General features: G+C 36.8%; 7 protein-coding genes across 10 annotated transcripts; 1 reads left to right on the plus strand and 6 right to left on the minus strand.

The window, feature by feature from the left end:
* Positions 1-195: 195 nt before the first annotated feature.
* LOC103850468 (mitochondrial import inner membrane translocase subunit TIM14-3) lies at positions 196-12,955 on the minus strand. Of its 2 annotated transcripts, XM_033283908.1 has the most exons (4): positions 12,394-12,906; positions 11,978-12,137; positions 1,225-1,228; positions 196-205 (listed from the first exon to the last, which is right to left on the minus strand). In XM_033283908.1, the coding sequence occupies exons 1-2, from the start codon at positions 12,594-12,596 to the stop codon at positions 11,981-11,983; spliced, it is 360 nt and encodes a 119-aa protein (XP_033139799.1). In that variant the 5' UTR covers positions 12,597-12,906; the 3' UTR covers positions 196-205; positions 1,225-1,228; positions 11,978-11,980. The 2 variants fall into 2 exon arrangements, with proteins under 2 accessions (XP_033139799.1, XP_009125471.1); XM_009127223.3 differs by lacking the exons at positions 196-205; positions 1,225-1,228 and having other exon boundaries at positions 11,814-12,137; positions 12,394-12,572; positions 12,674-12,955.
* On the minus strand, positions 988-3,037 carry LOC103850464. Its single transcript, XM_009127219.3, has 2 exons — positions 2,212-3,037; positions 988-1,770 (listed from the first exon to the last, which is right to left on the minus strand). The coding sequence occupies exons 1-2, from the start codon at positions 2,680-2,682 to the stop codon at positions 1,162-1,164; spliced, it is 1,080 nt and encodes a 359-aa protein (XP_009125467.2). The 5' UTR covers positions 2,683-3,037; the 3' UTR covers positions 988-1,161.
* On the minus strand, positions 4,205-18,760 carry LOC103850470. Of its 2 annotated transcripts, none has more exons than XM_033283907.1 (6): positions 18,640-18,760; positions 18,312-18,381; positions 18,068-18,214; positions 17,896-17,969; positions 17,676-17,812; positions 4,205-4,218 (listed from the first exon to the last, which is right to left on the minus strand). In XM_033283907.1, the coding sequence occupies exons 2-5, from the start codon at positions 18,360-18,362 to the stop codon at positions 17,677-17,679; spliced, it is 408 nt and encodes a 135-aa protein (XP_033139798.1). In that variant the 5' UTR covers positions 18,363-18,381; positions 18,640-18,760; the 3' UTR covers positions 4,205-4,218; position 17,676. The 2 variants fall into 2 exon arrangements, with proteins under 2 accessions (XP_033139798.1, XP_009125476.1); XM_009127228.3 differs by lacking the exon at positions 4,205-4,218 and adding an exon at positions 15,700-16,368.
* On the minus strand, positions 5,378-7,292 carry LOC103850465. Its single transcript, XM_033283901.1, has 3 exons — positions 7,184-7,292; positions 6,533-7,068; positions 5,378-6,182 (listed from the first exon to the last, which is right to left on the minus strand). The coding sequence occupies exons 2-3, from the start codon at positions 7,001-7,003 to the stop codon at positions 5,571-5,573; spliced, it is 1,083 nt and encodes a 360-aa protein (XP_033139792.1). The 5' UTR covers positions 7,004-7,068; positions 7,184-7,292; the 3' UTR covers positions 5,378-5,570.
* Positions 8,782-10,448, plus strand: LOC103850466. The gene is made up of 3 exons (XM_018656987.2): positions 8,782-8,839; positions 8,926-9,764; positions 9,822-10,448. Exons 2-3 carry the CDS (start codon positions 8,937-8,939, stop codon positions 10,317-10,319), a joined length of 1,326 nt encoding a protein of 441 aa, XP_018512503.1. The 5' UTR covers positions 8,782-8,839; positions 8,926-8,936; the 3' UTR covers positions 10,320-10,448.
* On the minus strand, positions 10,500-11,704 carry LOC103850467 (40S ribosomal protein S23-2). The gene is made up of 4 exons (XM_009127222.3): positions 11,501-11,704; positions 11,103-11,258; positions 10,901-11,027; positions 10,500-10,803 (listed from the first exon to the last, which is right to left on the minus strand). Exons 1-4 carry the CDS (start codon positions 11,503-11,505, stop codon positions 10,663-10,665), a joined length of 429 nt encoding a protein of 142 aa, XP_009125470.1. The 5' UTR covers positions 11,506-11,704; the 3' UTR covers positions 10,500-10,662.
* LOC103850469 (protein IQ-DOMAIN 1) lies at positions 13,159-15,586 on the minus strand. 2 transcript variants are annotated; one of them, XM_009127227.3, is made up of 6 exons: positions 15,332-15,586; positions 15,036-15,112; positions 14,626-14,943; positions 14,282-14,503; positions 14,071-14,190; positions 13,159-13,973 (listed from the first exon to the last, which is right to left on the minus strand). In XM_009127227.3, exons 2-6 carry the CDS (start codon positions 15,093-15,095, stop codon positions 13,359-13,361), a joined length of 1,335 nt encoding a protein of 444 aa, XP_009125475.2. In that variant the 5' UTR covers positions 15,096-15,112; positions 15,332-15,586; the 3' UTR covers positions 13,159-13,358. The 2 variants fall into 2 exon arrangements, with proteins under 2 accessions (XP_009125475.2, XP_009125473.2); XM_009127225.3 differs by having other exon boundaries at positions 14,626-14,946; positions 15,332-15,584.

Genomic DNA, 18,760 nt, shown 5'->3' on the forward strand with positions numbered 1-18,760 from the left:
ATTTCATGCATTATAGTCCACAAATTCATGCGATAAATATCATTAGACTTGTTCCTATCTCATTATGAGATTTGCATGTTTATCATATTTTATTAATTATTATAGCAATATTCATTAGAATGGTTGGTTGATAGGGTGGGCACCGAACAAATATTACTATCATTTTTAATATTTGTGATTTGCTTTGTATTTTATATATGATATTCTGATTCGATTTGATTCAGAAAATATAAATATTTAAGTCTTTCAGACATTCAATTTTTTTTAATATTTATGAATATCTCATTTATTTTATTTAATAAAAGTAAATTTTAAAAACAGTTTATACCAATTTGTTTTCAGAAGTATTTTTTACATAATATAAAAGAAAAAGTATCAATCACTAAAACTATATGTTTTGTATTTTTTTAATTTAATTATTATTTTTCCTAAAACATAAGATTTTTTTTGTTTCTATTAATATTTTATATTCTTTCCTTAATTCAAAACTTTTATAAGTTTGTAAATAAAATTAATAAAATTATATGTTAAAAAAATAATTATATAATTATTATTTTATATTTAATGTAGATATAGATCTATATGTACAAACGTTTGAATGGAGTGGAGATATCCAATTCTAAAATTTTTAATATTTATGATTTATTCTGTTTTAACGGATATAAATTTTTAATATTTAGTCTACTAATTTTTGAATCAAAAGGAATAACCAATGAAATTAAATTTAATATGATAAAATGCCCTCGTTGCAACGACATTTTAGGTATTTTTAAATCATTCCATCTTTACCTTGTCTACTTGTTCTTTGTCGTCTCCTCTATCTATTCCATATTAATGCGACCTTTTCTTTTCTTTTTTGGAAAAGACATTTTCTTTTCTTCTTCTAGCCACACAGGTTACATCAAATATAATAAAACTATTAAAGAATATGGTTTCTTTTTATATATGAATTTATTTTGATCAATCTTTTTATATATGAATAACAAGTGTTTTTCAAGATAAAATACATATTCAGAAATTAATATATCATTTACAAGATACCACAAAATCAATACTCAAAACCTTATTATAATAGTGGCATCTTCGACTTGCTTTAAAATAAACAACAATTATTTCATTTTTAAAACTATACATTCAAAACAAAGTGTAATGCCACTGATATTAATGAGTAACATTTTTTGGCAATGCAACAATAGACTTGGTATCTCCGAAAGTAGATGGGACGACAATCACAACCCCTTTTGAGATAGACCCAACCCAACATGAATTACCTTCAAGTTTGTCCTCAAACCCTAAACTCACATCAAGTACTACTCCAACATCTGTTTCCTCCAAATTTCCACCACAGTCGCAATCGCTAATCATTTGGTGTCTCGTGTGAATCTCTACCTTAACACCTTCACGTTCAGTAGTACTGTTTTTGTCACCAACTTGTTCCTTGTTGAACAAGAATACATCCACACTCGCGGTTTCGCGGTTTTTAACTGCTTTTCTCATGCAGACTGGTAATATTTTTGAGCATGTTTTGGCTCGGGAAACAAAGGGTTCACTGCGGTCAAGAACCGAGGCTGACCTAGGAAGTTCAATGATGATATTGTTTCTTATGTCTGGTGGGAGACAGAAGATTGGTGTGAGTGTGGTCTTTGAATGAGCCAAAGATATTTGGATTTGAGCCCATTTGGTCAAGAAATCTGTCTCAAGGAGGAGATCAGCTATTAGGATGCTGCAGCTTATCCCAACTGAGTATCCACCACTCTCAAAATTAGTCACCTAACAACAAATTTTACAAATATAAAATAAAAACAACATAAATATTGCACGTCCTGAATCTTAGTTTTAATAACAACTTTCACTACACTATAAATTTTGTTGGAAAAACCTACAATATTGATTTCAATTAATTTCAGTTGACATAAATTTAAGTAACAGGTTCTCTATACCAAAAAGAAAGAAACAAGATAGTTCTTCTTTGTTTTTAAATTTGATGGACGTTTTAGAGTCTATGCCCAACTCTTCAATGTTCGATTAGTATTGTCTAATTTCCGAAAGCAAAGTCCGCATGGATTTGGTTTTTGGGCTCTTTCTTAAAAGACTTCTTATTAGTTGGAGTTCTTTGTTTGCATATACTAGATATTATTTGTCTAAACTTCCAATGTGAATTTTGTTTGTATTCCCAACAAAATTAAAAAAATATAGTTAAAGACTAGTTACCTGAACATAGAACAATGGAGAGAACTGAGGATTAACTTCATCAATGTCTCTCCAGAAGATAGTCTCTGCTTCAGCTCTGCGTTTGTCTTTCTTCACCATTTCAAAAAACTCCGGCAAACTCGCTGGAAACCTAGCCTCAACCATCCTAACGCCACTGTCGTTGGCCACCACCTCCAGACCATCTTCCTCTCCTGTCGTCCTCCTCCTCCGCCGCAGTCTACCACAAATCATCGGCTGCTCAGTCAAGGCTCTCCCTAACGACTCCTTTATCCACCCGGCGACTAACCACCCTCTCTCGCCACTATCACATGCATCCTTGTAATACGTAAGTATGTTTAGTGTTCGCCGGAATATTCCAGCTCCAACGGGATCTCCAACGGATATGGAGCGAACTTCACGGTGTTGCGTGACTTCCACCGGAACGACGCTCTGTACTGCGACGACCATTGATTTGGAGACAACGGTTTCCATGTTTGGCTATAGTTTGTGAAGTTGGCTTTAGAGTTCTCTGCTACTTATAGGAACATAAAGTTACTAACGATTAAAAAACAAATTAAAAACAAATGAAGAAGAGGCTATAAGAAACGTGCTTTAATTATATTTCATCATCGTTATTGAAAACGGGACCAACGGTAAGATGAACATCGCAAAAGACATTTAATTTGAGACAACTTTTTCATTAGTTGAAACTGTCTAATGTTTCCTCTATCCCTCTCTTCTTCTGAGTTTGATTAAAAAAGTAAACATGGTCATTGAACTTAGTCAAGATTAGCAGCTGAGTGCAGTAAAGTAAAGTAGTAGTACTAGACTAGTAGTAACATTTAATTAATCAAACCGATATATGGTTGTAAACATGCAATAAACCTATTGTATTCAATATAAGGATGGAATGTTTTAGCTAAAACATCTTATATTATGGTCGAGGGAGTAATTATGTAACACTATTAATATGTTAACCATATACTTATTTTATCATCCAGTTTCACATTAGTTCTTTAATTTTCGACCATGTGTCGTGCATGTGTTAAAGATTAGGTAATGTGACGTTCTCACTGCATTCTGCATTTTATCAGTATAGCCGGCACACATTCTTTACTGCATATTCTTAACATTTCACGTACGCACGGGTTTCACGTGCTTCGGAAAGATGTTCGATCCATGCAAAAACATAATGAAAAGATAGAAAATGCCTAATTTGTTCTTAACAACATTACTATAAGTTTTTAGATAACGTTAATGTCTAGTAGTACGTTAAGTAGGTTCAGTTTAAAAAAAAATACATGCATGCAGTCAGTATCGTATCATAATGGTTCACAATGTAGACACTTCCATAAGAAAAAGAGTGTTCAGCGTCCACCCACAATTTGTGTTATTGTGAGACTGCCCCGCTAAATTTGAACCTCATAAATTAAACACATGATTTATCATTTACGTGTGTACGCACAGTAGCTATCTTATAATCTAAATTCGAAGCTTTGACTTATACTCACAATAAATCCTCAGTACATTAGCAATAACCGCTTAATTATGTCATCCAGCACATAGCAATCGCGACATTGTTAGTCATTAATTGCATATTAATTTACTACTCTTTGCGCGAGATGCTTTAGGTGGTTCCAACACTTTCTCGCAACTACAACAAGGTCTCAACTGTGCTCAAGATAAATGGATGTCCAACAATTTTTTTTCGGGCCAAGAATATACAATCTGCCTCTCAAAACCATTGTTTTGATTCTCACTAGTCATGGAATCTTTCACCATTCTAAAACAGCTTGCTTGTAAAATGCAAATAGTAGCTTTTGATCACGTACTAAGTCTAAGAGTGATGGATCTCAAAATCCACTCTAGTAGTAGCTTTTGGTCACGTACACGGACTATGTTCTCGCTCCCAAGTTTGCTAATGATATGGTACGTAAATAGTTTCAGCTTTGTGAACAAGGCACTTTCTTATAATTAAGTTTCCTGGTTCCTGCACATTGTTGTGGATAGGTAAATTTGGATAATTACCTCGAGGAGTATGTAAAGGTTACTGTCAATGCCACAGTGTGTACAGGGATCCAAAAACAAGTGGAAGCGTTTCGGTCTGGATTTCACAAAGTACGTAGCTTTCTCTTTAGCTACTTTTTTCCATTATAGATTTTTAGGTTTTCTTAAATCATTCCTTTTGTTATTACACGCTTTCAGGTTATTCCTACTCGTGTTTCTCCTTGTGTTTCTGCTTTTTTTAATTGTCTGTGTATTGCAGGAAAATATGAAGGAGAAACTGATTTATGCCATAACTGAAGGACAAGGTTCTTTCCATCTCTCTTAAGAAGCGGTAGGAGGGAAGAGAAGAGTGGATTGTTTAAAAGACAACAAGAGGAGGCTCTTCTTTCACATGGCTTTAATCAGTAGAAGTACAAAAAGAAAAACTTTTTTCTTTTGGACGTGATGGGTACATTATTTTTTTAAATAATATTTATATAAATAAATAATTTCCAAAAGTAATGAGGAAAGTGATAGATAGTCACAACTTCACATGGCTGTTTTCTCCAACCATAGATTTGTACATTTCATGCATACTCCACAAGTTCATGCGATAAATATCGTTAGAGTTGTTCCTATCTCATTATAGCAGTATTCATTAGAATGGTTGCAACGTCATTTCCGTTTAGTTACGTAATCATTAAATCATTCCATCTTTCCCCTTTTCCACTTGTTCTTTGTCGTTTCGTCTATCTACTTTCCATATGAATGCGACCTTTTCTTTTCTTCTTCTAGCCAAACAGGTTACATCAAATATAATAAAATATTAAAGATTATGTTACTTTTATATAAATAAACAAGTGTTGACAGCATTACAGTTGGTATGATCTAAAGGTTTGCGAAGAGTTTGGTTCGAGACTGATTGTAAAAGCTTGGTGAATATCATTAATATGCAGACTCCTTCCATATATAGAGTTAGGTAACATGCTTGATGATATCCGATACTGGATGGCGAAGGTACCTGAATGTTCGTTGGCATTTGAGTATAGAGAGAAGAATCAAGCTCCTGATTGTCTAGCCAAAAGAGCAAGGCAACACCCATGTTATCAATATTTCAATGTATGTATGCATGGTTGATTCCTTAATTTGTATTTCCCTTATATTTAATTTAATAAAGTTAAGTTGTCAAAATAATAATAATAATAACAATCAGTGTTTTGCAAGATAAGATACACATTCAGAAATTCAAATATCATTCACAAGATACCACAAATCAAATACTCAAAGCCTTATTATAATAGCTAGTGGTATCTTCGACTTACTTAAAAATAAACAACAATTATTCAAATATTTCGAAACCATACAATAAAAAATAAAGAGTCATGCCTCTGATGTTAATGAGTAACTTTTTTTGGCAATGCAACAATAGATTTGGTATCTCCGGAAGTAGATGGGACGACAAACACAACCCCTTTTGAGATAGACCCAACCCAACATGAATTGCCTTCAAGTTTGTCTTCAAACGCTAAACTCACATCAAGTACTCCAATATCTATCTCCTCCAAATCGCCACCACAAACGCAATCGCTAATCACTTGGTGTCCCGTGTGAATCTCTACCTTCATACCTTCACGTTCAGTAGTGTTATTACCGTTTTCGTCACCGCCTTTTTCCTTGTGGAACAAGAATACATCAGCACTAGCTGTTTGGCCGTTTGGAACGGTTTTTTTCATACATGCTGGTGATATTTTCGAGCATGTTTTGGCCTGGAAAAGAAGGGGTTCACTGCGGTCGAGAACCGAGGCTGACCTAGGAAGTTCATTGAGGAAGTTGTTTCTTTTGGCTGGTGGGAGGTAGAAGATTGGTTTGAGTGTGGTCTTTGAATGAGCTAAAGAGCTTTGGATTTTAGCCCATTTGGTTAAAAAATTCGTCTCAAGGAGGAGATCAGCTATTAGGATGCTGCAGCTTATCCCAATTGAGTATCCACCACTCTCAAAATTAGTCACCTATCAACCATATTTACAAATATAAAAGAAAAACTCAAATATTATATAAACACTCTCTTTCTTTTGTCAGCGCTCATGGCCATATTTATATAAGAACTCATGACCATAGTTATATAAAAACAATTTTGACCCAAAAAAAAAGTTATATTAAAACAATATCTAATTATGCAAAAACTTTGCAAGTCCAAGAATCTTAGTTTTAATATATACAAACAAATTCTAATTGATTTTGTTGCCAAAAACTACAATATTGATTGTAAATTGTTTTCAGTTAATTAAAATAAATAGACAAATATATTTATTTCTTTCTATATCTACAAAAAGAAAGAGAAGATTTAAAGATTGGTTACCTGAACATAGAACAGTGGGCAGAACTGAGGATCAACTTCATCAATGTCTCTCCAGAAGACAGTCTCTGCTTCAGCTCTGCTCTTGTCTCTTTTCACCATTTCAAAAAATTCCGGCAAACTCGCCGGAAATATCGCCTCAACCATCCTAACGCCACTGTCGTTGGCCACCACCTCCAAACCATCTTCCTCTCCCTTCGTCGTCCTCCTCCGCCGCAGTCTGCCACAAAGCATCGGCTGCTCCGTCAAGGCTCTCCCTAACGACTCCTTTATCCACCCGGCGACTAACCACCCTCTCTCACCACTAGCACCCGCGTCCTTGTAATACGTAACTATGTTTAGTGTTCGCCGGAAAATTCCAGCTCCGACGGGATCTCCGACGGATATGGGGCGGACTTCACGGTGTTGTGTGACTTCCACCGGCATGACGCTCTGTACTCCGGCGATCATTGATTTGGAGACTGTGGTTTCCATGTTTGCCTCTAGTTTGTGAAGGTTGCTTTAGATCGTTTCTACCCACTTATAGGAACATAAAGTTGCTAACGATTATAAAACAAATTAAAAAAGAAACTATAAGAGATGTGTTTTAATTACATTTCATCAAGGAAGTTGAAAACCAACGGTAAGATGAATATTGTAAAGAGAAATACATACTTATTTAATTTGAGACGACTTGCATTAATTGAAACTGTCTACATGTTTTACTTTATTCACTTTCTTCTTCTGGGTTTCAATGTGTATCATTGACCTTAGTCAAGATGCACTGTTGGGGCAGTAAAGTAAACTACTAGTAGTAACATTTAATTTATCAAACCATAAATATGGTTGTAAACATGCAACTAATTAATGGACCTCTGGTATTCAATACGACTATAGCACATAAATGTTAGCAAAAAAAAAAAAACCAGCACATAATTACGTAACACTATTAATACGTTAACAGTATACTTATTTGCTCTGCATAGTTTAGCCGACACACATTTTTTTTTAATTATAATTTCTTAACTTTTCACGCACGCCTCGGACTTCATGTGCTTCAAAAAGATGTTCGATCCACACAAAAACATAATGATAAGATAGAAAATGACTAATTTGTACTTAACAATTAAGTTTTTAGATATCGTTAATGTATAGTAATTAAGTAGGTTTATATAGTTAACTAAGGTCTAAGAACCAATCATGCAAGCAGTCATTATCGTATCATAATTGTTCACAATGTAGACACTTCCATAAGAAAAATAGTGCTCAACGTCCACCTAACAATTTGTGTTATTGTGAGACTGCCCCGCTTGAATTTGAACCTCATAAATTAAACACATGGTTTCCGTGTACGCAGAGTAATTTTGTACATGCAATAAATCCTCACATTGTCCTTCAGCACATGCAATCGCGACATTGTTAGCCATTGCATATTACTCTTGGCACGATCTGCTAGAGGTGGTTTAAACACTTTCTCACAACAGCAACAAGGTCTCAGCTGTGAGCAAAATTATTTCTAGCAACTCTGGTTCCAAACAAGAATACTCACTATGTCTCTAAGAACCATAGCATTGATTCTCACTTGTTATGTAATCTTTCACCGTTCTGCAACAGTGAGTCCCGGATTAGTTGTTGCCGCAGCAGCTGGTTGCATGTTGTAGATTTTACTCACATACTTAGACTAGTGTACTCTTCTTAATGTTTTTTTGAAGTCAAACCAAATTTGCTAACTTCAAGCTGCTAATTAACAAAAGAATCTGTGTGATGGAATTTTACCTTGTAAGTACCTAATTTTATATTTCACGACAATATGCCAATCAAATATATAACTGATGATTACAACCAATTTTCACAAAAAAATAATAATAAGTCCAATATTATAACATTAAAAAAAAAAGTCCAATATTATATTTTTAGAGTTATTCGAAGTCAATAATACTCCCACAAAACCCCTAAAAATTCACGAAAATATGGCGGTAAAATATAAATTTTTGGTAAATATGTTAATACTTATCGTCAATTTATATTAGATAATTTAAACTAATTATTCACACAAAATAAGTCAAAAATTTATTTTGGAACATACATATTGCTTTGATTTTAGAGTTATTTGTAGTCAATAGCCCACAAGAACCTTTTATCTACAAAACAAAAACACATATTTTATGAGACTTAACTCGGCCCAGTAATTAAGTGTTAAGAATTCAGGCCCATTAACTGAACTGTGCCACGTGGCCTTTCGCTAATAAAAAAAAGCTGAACTCTCATTTCATTTCAGGAGACGTCTTCACTCTCATCGCCGGAGAACTCTCGCCGTCACCGTCACCGGAGGTCTGCTCGCTTTTAATTTTTTCACTCTCTTTCCACTCTTCTTCTGTTTATTTCAAATTTGTGCTGACTTCCTCTCTGTTTCCTAAGGTTAATCGTAATGTCAACGGACTCAGAAGCTGACGTCAATGCGTCGACTTTCGAGAGCGGAGAGTCTGATTCCGAAAGTGAGAGCACAGGTATAGATGCAGACTCGCAAAGATCGAAACTTGAGAGTCTGAAGAAGGTATCTACTGATTCAGATTTGGTTTGGGGCAAAGTGAGCAGCTTTCCATGGTGGCCTGGCCAGGTCTTTCTCGACTCATCCGTTGCGTCCAAAAAGGCCAAGAAGCACTTCAAGAAAGGAGCTTTCTTGGTCGCCTACTTCGGAGACTGCAGTTTCGCTTGGAACGACGCATCCAAAATCAAGCCTTTCCATCGCCATTTCTCGCAGATGGCGGAGCAGAGCGACTCTCCTGAGTTTCGTAACGCTGTTGGTTGCGCTTTGGAAGAGGTTTCGAGGAGAGTGGAGTGCGGTTTGTCTTGCGGTTGTGTCACTGAGGAAGCTTATGAGAGAGTCGAGACTCAGAGGGTGATGAACGCTGGGATTAGAGAGGAGTCAAGGGTGAGATACGGTGGAGATGAGGTGTCGAGCGCTGGCCTTTTCGAACCTGCGAAGGTTGTTGAGTATATGAAGCGTTTAGCTTGCTTTCCGAGGTATGATGAGAGTGATGAGCTGGTGTTTGTGAGTAACCGAGCTCGGTTATTTGCGTTTCAGCAGTGGAGAAGCTGTATTAACTTTCCTATGTATGAAACGTTTCTTAAGGATGTGTCTGATGCAAAGAGAGAAGAGAAGACTTTGTCAGATTGTATTGCAGACAAACGCGTTGGGAAGAAGCGTAAGGTTGAGTCTTTGGAATCAGGTAAGCCTGAGAAAAAGATCAAGAAGGTGACTGAACCATGTTTTTTAATGGGAGCTATCCCTTTGAGAATGGAAAGCGAGATGATGACTCATACACTAAGCCTAAAGAGAACACCTCAACCACTCAACTTGGAGCACTCAAATTATGAAGATTTTGAGAAGTTTATAGAGGAAACGTGTTGCAGTAACCTCAACCAAGACTCGGAGAAGGCGAGTATTCCTAGTGATGTGAAAGAATCTTCAGAGCAGCCTGAGTCAGGCTCCAAAGAGCAAACCGGTGTCAAAGACTGTTCAGGAGATTCATCAGCAGCACCCAATGCATTGATCCTCAAGTTTGCTAGTTCAGGTTCCGTTCCATCCGAAGAGAAGCTGAACAGCATATTCAACCGTTACGGTCCCCTCAGAGAATCAGAGACTCGAGTCATGAAGAAAGGAAAGAAAGCTCGAGTGGTGTTCAGAAGAGGCGAAGACGCAGAGACTGCCTTCAGCAGCTCAGGGAAGTACAGCATCTTTGGACCTTCTCTTCTGAGTTACAGCCTCAAGTACGTTGGCCCCAAAGCTAAAGAGAGCAATATGATATAATAACCCAGTGAAACACATTGTAGGCAACAACTGTTTAGCGTCAAAGTTTAGTGGTTTATTAAGTTTAGGACAAAGCTAACTTTTTTGTAATGAAACGAGAAACTTGATAAACTAAACGGTCAATCTTAAGGCTTCAAAGCAAATTAAGCAGATGGACTAAGCGGTAAGACATAGAATAAGTGATTCAAAAACCAAATATAATATATAAGAACGGAAGCTGAACTCAAAGATTCATTAAGAAAATGTTTTAACACACCATTAGAACAGAAGAGAGTATTTTAAAAAAAAACTGAACTAGCAAAAAGTGATTATAACATCAAACTCAAAAGCTTTGCGGCATTGATTAAGATCTTGGCTTCTCCTTCTTCTCCTTGAATAGGGCCAAAAGTGAGACACCAGAAACCTTGACGACCTTGAACCTGACTCCGGGAATATCTCCCACAGCATGACCCTTACGACCAAACCCAGCGATCAACACCTCGTCCTGCTCACAACAGTAACAGAATAAAAGATTCAATATTCCGACAGAAGCTAATCAAAATGTTAAAATGATTTGGTTACAAGATTAGAAGAGACATTACATTTTCCTCAATGTAGTTCAAGCAACCATCGTTGGGGACAAAAGCTGCAATCTTCTTCCCGTTCTTGATGAGCTGAACTCTAGCACACTTACGGATAGCAGAGTTAGGCTGCTTAGCTTCAATACCACTGCACAATCAAACACATTTTAATCATCAGCTATATATACTATAAACTCAAATTAATGTTTTATAATGGACTTACATTTTCTCAAGAACGATTCCTTTGGCGTGGGAAGAACCAGCAAAAGGCTTCTTCCACTCGTTGCCCTGATGGGACTTCTTGTACTGCTTGTCAGCCCACCTCTGATTAATCCTAAGCCTTTTGAGCTTGCGCCCAGCTCCCATACCTCTTGTCTTACTGCCAACACATCATCACAAATATTTACCAAGCTTTCATTTGATAAGGTCCCACAATTAATGAGCATTTGATCTCAAATGTGTAACTAATTCAACTTAGAGATCATAAGACAATAATTAAGTTCATCACAGAGATAACATCTATAAAAATGGACTCTAATATACTCATAAGAGCGTAAAAAAACAAGAAAATCAAGCTGAATAGAAACAGAAGAGGAAGAAGCTAAGAGAGGTGAAACGTACCCCATGTTTGTCGATGGAAGGAGAGAGAGAGAGAGAGGATCAACAGCAAAGAGCTCTGCAAGGAAGAGGAGGTACTTTTAAAGCGGCTGCGAAAACCCTAAGCCTAGTGAAGCTAAGTGACTCTTAATATATATGTAAGGGATATGCGCGATACCTCAGCCCATTGATACATACTCGGCCCATTACATCTTGGACTTTAAGATGCTGGTTGTCTGAAACGGACACGGTACATATATATATGGTCGCAAGAAAAGATATTTGATTGAGAATCATCCTTCCCAGACATAAATTTTATTTTAGATGAAATTTAACATTCTTTGGGTCTGTTATCAATTTCTCGATGTGTGAAAAAACACATAATCACATGTTTCTTTGGTACATAATAATGATATACAAACAAGAAATGGTAGAGCACAAAACCAGATGAAAAGAGAGTAGTTTCATTAGGTTTTGTTTGTAATAAACTCTCTCATATGAGAATCAAAAAGCAGAGCCAGAGTTATTGGATTTGCCAAGCATCATATCTTTGGCTTCATTGATCTTGGAAGCGAGATAATGACTACCTCCAGCGTCAGGGTGGTTTGCTACCATCACTCTCCTGTGAGCTTCTTTCACCTTCTCCGCCACAACTCTCTCCCTGTTATTATTGTAAAAAACACCACACACTATTAGGAGAGCAAATACAAGGTTGGTTTAATCTCAAGGGCCTTGAATGACTTATCAAAGTCTACTAAATCGAATGTTTTAAACTACAAAGCATAAACTCAAAGAGCAGAAAAGGGTTATTCACACCTAACTCTAGCTAGTATTAGCCTTGATGAAATCACAAGACCATATCAGTTTAAGGAGCAAAAAAAAATAAAGAAGATGAAGGAGGAGGATTAAGGACAGACCTAACTCCAAGAATGAGAGCAGCTTCTCGACGTGTCATGGAAGCTTGGAAACCACCTTCATAAAACCTGCGAATTCTAGGGATGGATGGCCTGGCCTTGAAGGCGTGCCAAGCAATTATACCATATCTACCAGCTAGAGCAGCTGCAGCTACAGCAGCACCTGCAACCATTGGCGTAGCCTGTTGTTGTAACCACAAGTACATATGCAAAACGTCAGATACCCAACAAAGGAACCCACGTCGCTTTGGAATAAAAGAGAACAAGTATAGCAAGGACTTACCATTTTTTTCAAGTTGTTAAGCAGATACAAAATCGGATTAAACGAACGATACTTTTCTTCAATTGAAGATTATCTCTATCAAAATTTGGAAAGCCGATGGGTTTAGGGTTCTTCAATAGAAACACGATGAAAAGAAAAAAAAAACAGAACAAAAAGGTCTTTGCCTCTTTTGTCTTAATTTTAGTACTTGTTTGCGTGGGGAAGAAGTCGGTTATGTGAATATTTCCAATTTTTTTAATCAGGTCGGTTAGGTGTGAATCAAAGTCAAATACCTTCTTCCTCTATCAGAGGATTCGTCAATTGATGTCATTTTTTCCTATGTCGTCAGTCAAATAACCTTAACTACAAATGTTTTTATGAAATTTTGGATTTGATTATTTACGACTAACACTAATATAAAAGTATACTACTATTAATTAAGATTACGCTTATACAATATAAATAAATCTCAAAAATTCAACAAAACAAACAAACAACATGAATTGAAAAGGTAACCTTATAGTTATATAAGTCGAATAATGAAATTTATTGTAGTATAAGAAAATAAATGACACGCGTTTACACTCTGCACAAATGAATTACCAAACTGAAAGTGAACGTATAACAAACATACAACCATTTCCGACAGATACATAAAGAGTGGAATCATAAATATTTTCTTTTAAAAAGACAATAATAAATTACCTCAGCTTCCTCCTCCGTTCGTGACAGTGACACCGCCACCCTCCACCTTAGGCGGAGCTGAGAACCGCCGTGGTTTAGGCAACGCAGGCGAAGCCGGATAAGAGAGGCGTTTCTTAGCCGTAAAGCCATCGTTCTCCTGCGTGGTACCACCGCTCGATGGGCTCTGCGGCTTGTTGACCCTGGCTCTAGCTGATTTAGTCGGAACCATATAGCTCGGGAGAGTCTGCGAGCCGGCGAGGCTCTCGTCGTCTCTCACCGATGAGCCAGCGATGCTGTGTCTACGGTTCCTCTCGGATAGGACCGAGATCGTGCTCTTGGCGTCGTCGTCGTTGGATTTTCGGGAGGATTGGTTTAGCCTCGAGGGAGTTGGAGGAGAGAAGAAACTGTTTTTGTTTCTTGGAGTGCCGCCGCCAGCTCTTGCGGATGATGGTGTGTTTGGTTGAGTTGAGTTGTTGCGGGTTATAGGTTTTGAGGCAGCGTTGTCGTTGTTTTGTTCGGAACTGTTGTCTAAGGGCCGACCAGCCATCCATCTCTCTAACCAGCTCCAACCCCATGTCGGATTGCTCGGATCCATGAACATTGGGTTTCCTGATTTAGAATTGTTCTTCCAGTTTTGCTGCAACATATGATCAACAGCACATCATTTAAACGAAGACAGTTTCAAACTCTAATGTTATGTGTTCACTTTTTAATTGCTATATTGATGAGATTACCTGATGAGTGTATGCATAAGCCAATGCCCTTTCCCTTCTCATCGTCGCCTCGTACTTGCTCAGCAACTTGGCTTCAACTTTTTCCTTTGATTGAATGCTATCATCCCAGTTGTCCCCGTTCTGAGAGCAGCAAATGAAAAAAAAACAAAATCTATTAGCATAAAGTTTCCCATTTTCAGATAGAAAAGAAGAGACGAGTAAGTAGAGAGACCTTCAAGCCAGCAAGCTCTTTGGCATGCTTCTGAAGGAGTTGTTTCTGGCGAGCCTGATTCTCTTCAGACATTCTGATTCTCCTAGCTCGGATCTGTGACTGCACACGCGAGAGAGTCTGCATACATTTTAAAGTGTTTGCAGCTTGGCGTTTAACAACAGATCCTTCCATCAGTAACCTGAGCCTGACCAAACCCCTCATTGCCCGGAGTGCTCTTTTTGCCTGTATTATTACACAAGACAACGTTATATACTCCTCAAAAATAAAACTCAATCAATGGAACAGTAAAACATCCCGACGAATCCAGGCGGTTCAAGAGTGGAATTGTATAAGCAAAAACATACCAAATAGCCTCTGAATACAGTCTGAATCAAGATAGCAGCAGCTTCTTCGTTAGACTTTCCAGCAAACCGAGTAGGTGCAGCAGCACGAGGACGAACCACCACCTCAGGAGGAGCAGATGAAGATGGAGCTACATGAATATCAGACGTTGTAGCATTCACAGCATCTGTCGAAGGAGGGGAAAGGTTGATGTTCCGTTCAACAATCACTTCAGCTACTCTCACCTCAAGAGGAGGAGGAGCAGGAGGAGAAGATTGCCTGGCTTGGTCAGGAGGGTTAGAGATCACACCATTTGGACTCTCCGGAGACTTGCGTTTTGACTTCTGAAAAACATCAAACGTCAAATATGTCAACAGACACGAGAGAATATATGAATCTCGCAACAGTTTATAAAGTCCAAAACGTTTCATACCTTAGAATCAGGGCTGAAAGCTTTCTTAACACTAGAAAACCACTTTGCTTTTTTCCCCATCTCTTCACTGTGAAATCCTTCACAGAGATTAAATAAAACTTAAATTATTTTCAAATAAAAACTTAACCGAACCTAGTAGTCATCTCTAAATCTCTAAAATAAGCTTTTAAGTCAACAAATTCAATATTCACCCAAACGCCACTAGGAATCGTGATTATTGCCAGATCTACGAGCTAAAATTTTCAAAGAAACTTAAACAATTCAGCTCAGGAATGAAGAACAAGGAGGAATCGTACCTGCTGTAGACAGTGGCACCAGATCTGATAGAAGAAGAGCTACAAAAAAGTCTTCAAGGTAGAACAACACTAGAGTCCACCCACCGCTTATCGGAGGAGAAGAAGAAGACGAAAAGGCGTAGTATAGAGAATCGGGTGAGTTTGGATCTTTGCTGAGGTGCCAAGATATCTTCTCTTCTCTTCTTCACATTCTCATTATTGCCAAGAGAGAGAGAAGAGGAGACAGATGGATTCAAAGCTGTGAGTAGAGTATTTGTGACGGTGTGTGTGTTTCTGCGTGAACCCACTTATTGGGCCGCTCTTTTGGGCCCCACTTGCCTTTTCTTTTACCTTCTTGGTCATTCATTACTCTTTTTACTTTTTTTTTATATATAGAAAACTTGTTGTGGTAATTTGATTAGTTTATGGAATCAAAAAGCTAATGATAAGTTTGATTCTTTACGTTTCATTAACTTCTCGATTTTGTTAACATTTCCTGTGATCACTTTTTATTTACCTTAAACTGAAACGATATTTAATGAAATTTAACAGAGAGAAACGACTTGTAATAAATTAAAGTTTATCTAGATATGGGTCATTTGTGGCCATCTGAGATTTAAATTATTAATAGCTTCACCCCAGTACGATTGGTCCTCCTCTACTTGAGCTAAAAAGGCTAATAAGCGAAATGGTTGAAAGTTTTTATTCGTCTTTTGTGTGGGGTAAAAGTTAAAGTATTAACACCTTCCTATCTTTTCGTCGGAATATAAATTTTTTTTTGTCGAACAACCACCGTTTTCTTGTTATATCATCGTTTATCTTAAACAAGTAAAGTAGAACCGACAAAACATGTGAACAAAAATATCCACCAATGATACAGCCTTTAATCATTTTAAATATGCTCTAATAAACCATTATATAACGTATATTTGATTCGGGATTTGATAAATCATGATAATAATTCGAACATTGTTCATTTGTTCACCATATCCTGTTTTATGGTCAGATCCTCCACACTTCTAAGTAAATTTTTCAGTGAAATATTTGTCACATAATACCTACATTCATGCAACAATACATATTTACCAACATATACACATCAAAAGCCATTTAGCAAATTTTATTATATTCTTTTCATTTTTTGGTCAACTATATATTTTCATTATATCTCGGATATACCATATATATTGACATACGATGAACTAGGATGATTGAAATATTATTTAAATTTGTCTAATGAATTAAGTATTACCTGCCTAAATCATTGACTTTTTAGAGATAATAACCCGAACAGGTTTCTTTATCAGTGGCCAGCTTGTATGAGTCTTCTTTATTAAGTTTTTTTTTATTAAGTCTTCTTATTAAGTTCGTTATTAACAAAACCGAAAATGCATTTTATAATATCTCATCACTCCAAGTGGCGTCTACCGTTAACATAATTTTTAGTATATAATAAAATAAAGCTGTTTTCATATATAAATAAGTGAGAATTAGACGTTGGAGTTTAATAATTTCAACTAATCAAATGATTTATTGTCGTCCATCATATGGTAGTGGGTGTATATATGCATAAGATATGCTTCTGGTAATTTATAATATTAATAGGTGTCGCCAAAATTGGTAGTTAAGTTGGGATATGACATTTCACCTAATGATAATTATAGTTTCTAATATCTTTGTTACGGGGAAAAGAGGAAATAATTCTCTTACGAAACTTATTTCTTTGATCTTAGAAACTCTCTTTCCCCGTCGGTCCATTTTTTTTTTTTGGTCTTTGCATTTTAGCAAGTGTGTTATATATCAACAAACTATATGTTTAAACCTTATTACTTTTAAACAGCTAGACAAAAAAAAAGTTTGGTAGCTAATGAATCGAATGAATTAAGAGGGTAACGGCCCTGACTATTTTTACATCGAACCGAAAATCGATTTGGCATTATATCTAAGTCAGTGGGTCATGCAAGCATAACCAGGGCCGTTAAGCGTGTAAATAGATAAGCCAGAGAGTTGGTAACGACCCGACAATACGTCTTGTCGTCATAACTCAACGTCTGAACATTTTATTTTATTCACATGAGTAGGTAGTTCATATGAATAGGTGGCTCCACAACCTTGGTGAAGTTATCCGTTTGGGAGAGTCGTCATCTTATATATTAATCTCAAAATCTTACATAAAAAACAAAAAAAACAAACACGATTCTGGCTTTATTTGAGAAGGTTCATGCAAGATTGTTCTATGTGTTCCTTCAGTAAATGATATAGCTTTTAAATCGTTGCAAATCTAAATTTCCAAGGCGATAGGTAATATGTTCTTAGTAATGACTGATAGTACTACTTCCTTTGTGGGTTTAGATGGTTACCTTACCTCAAGGCTCAATGTTAGGATTCTGAATCAGGAAGCGAGCGTTGTGTAAGAGGGAAGTAGTCTCCTCGTTCGATGCATCAAGCAAACGCAATTCCTTGATCTCCTCCTGCCATTTCTCAACATACTCCTTGTGTATCCTGTTCATATATGTCATGTGAGTGTGTAAACATCTCAATCATGTTACACATATAAAACATTATAGAGTCTTCTGTTATCTCACATGATCATGCGTTCCTCGAATTCGTTACTGAGCTCCTTGAACATTGTCTTCCCTGTGTCTAGCAGATTAGAAACCTACAACAACACGAAACGAGAAGAATCATCAGTGACGAACATTTCAATTACTTGTTGAACTTAAAATCAAAATGCGTTTGTTATTCATCAGAGCTTACAGTCTGAGTGAAGCTCTCAATCTTATCGAGAATCTGAGCAATGTTAAGCTCCATCTCATCAGAAGCAACAAGTTTCGTCTCAGTTTCTTCATTCTCAACTGCATCCAGCCCCATTCTATTAATCGAATCTCCTTTTTCCTCTTCATCCTATCAAAGTCCAGGCCAAAACTTAAAAAAAATCTAATCCACTACTACAGATCATCATCATCATCATCGCAAGATCAATGGAAGATAGGAAACATACAGAAGGCTTCATGCGTTTCCGAGATCCTCCGTTTCCTGCTTCCTCTTCCATTTTCAGCGATTATCTAAACCTGCATTAAAAGTTGGGAACGACGATTCTCACAAATTTCGAATTTCCGATGCAAAAACGCACTGTTACACTTCCCGATCAGATTTCGATTAGTGATTCTAAGCGACGTTCGTTAAGTAAAGCATCGCAAGTGATTTTGGATTCGCAATACGAAACCGTACACGATTGATTACATCCCGATCAGCTAGATTCTTCTACAGTACAAAGGAAGCAGCTAGATCTAGATCTTCGGAAAGGATTAATACAGAGGAAAACTTACGCGACGATGAAGGAAGGATTGCTCGGAAGGAACTTGAGAGAAGATGAAAGAGCGAGCGAGTGTGGAGACTGGGGAAGTAGCTGAGTGACGGCCAAGGAACGCATTTAAATAAAGAGTTTTT

The sequence above is a fragment of the Brassica rapa genome, chromosome A02 (assembly GCF_000309985.2).
Source record: "Brassica rapa cultivar Chiifu-401-42 chromosome A02, CAAS_Brap_v3.01, whole genome shotgun sequence".
Classification (NCBI taxonomy): domain Eukaryota; kingdom Viridiplantae; phylum Streptophyta; class Magnoliopsida; order Brassicales; family Brassicaceae; genus Brassica; species Brassica rapa.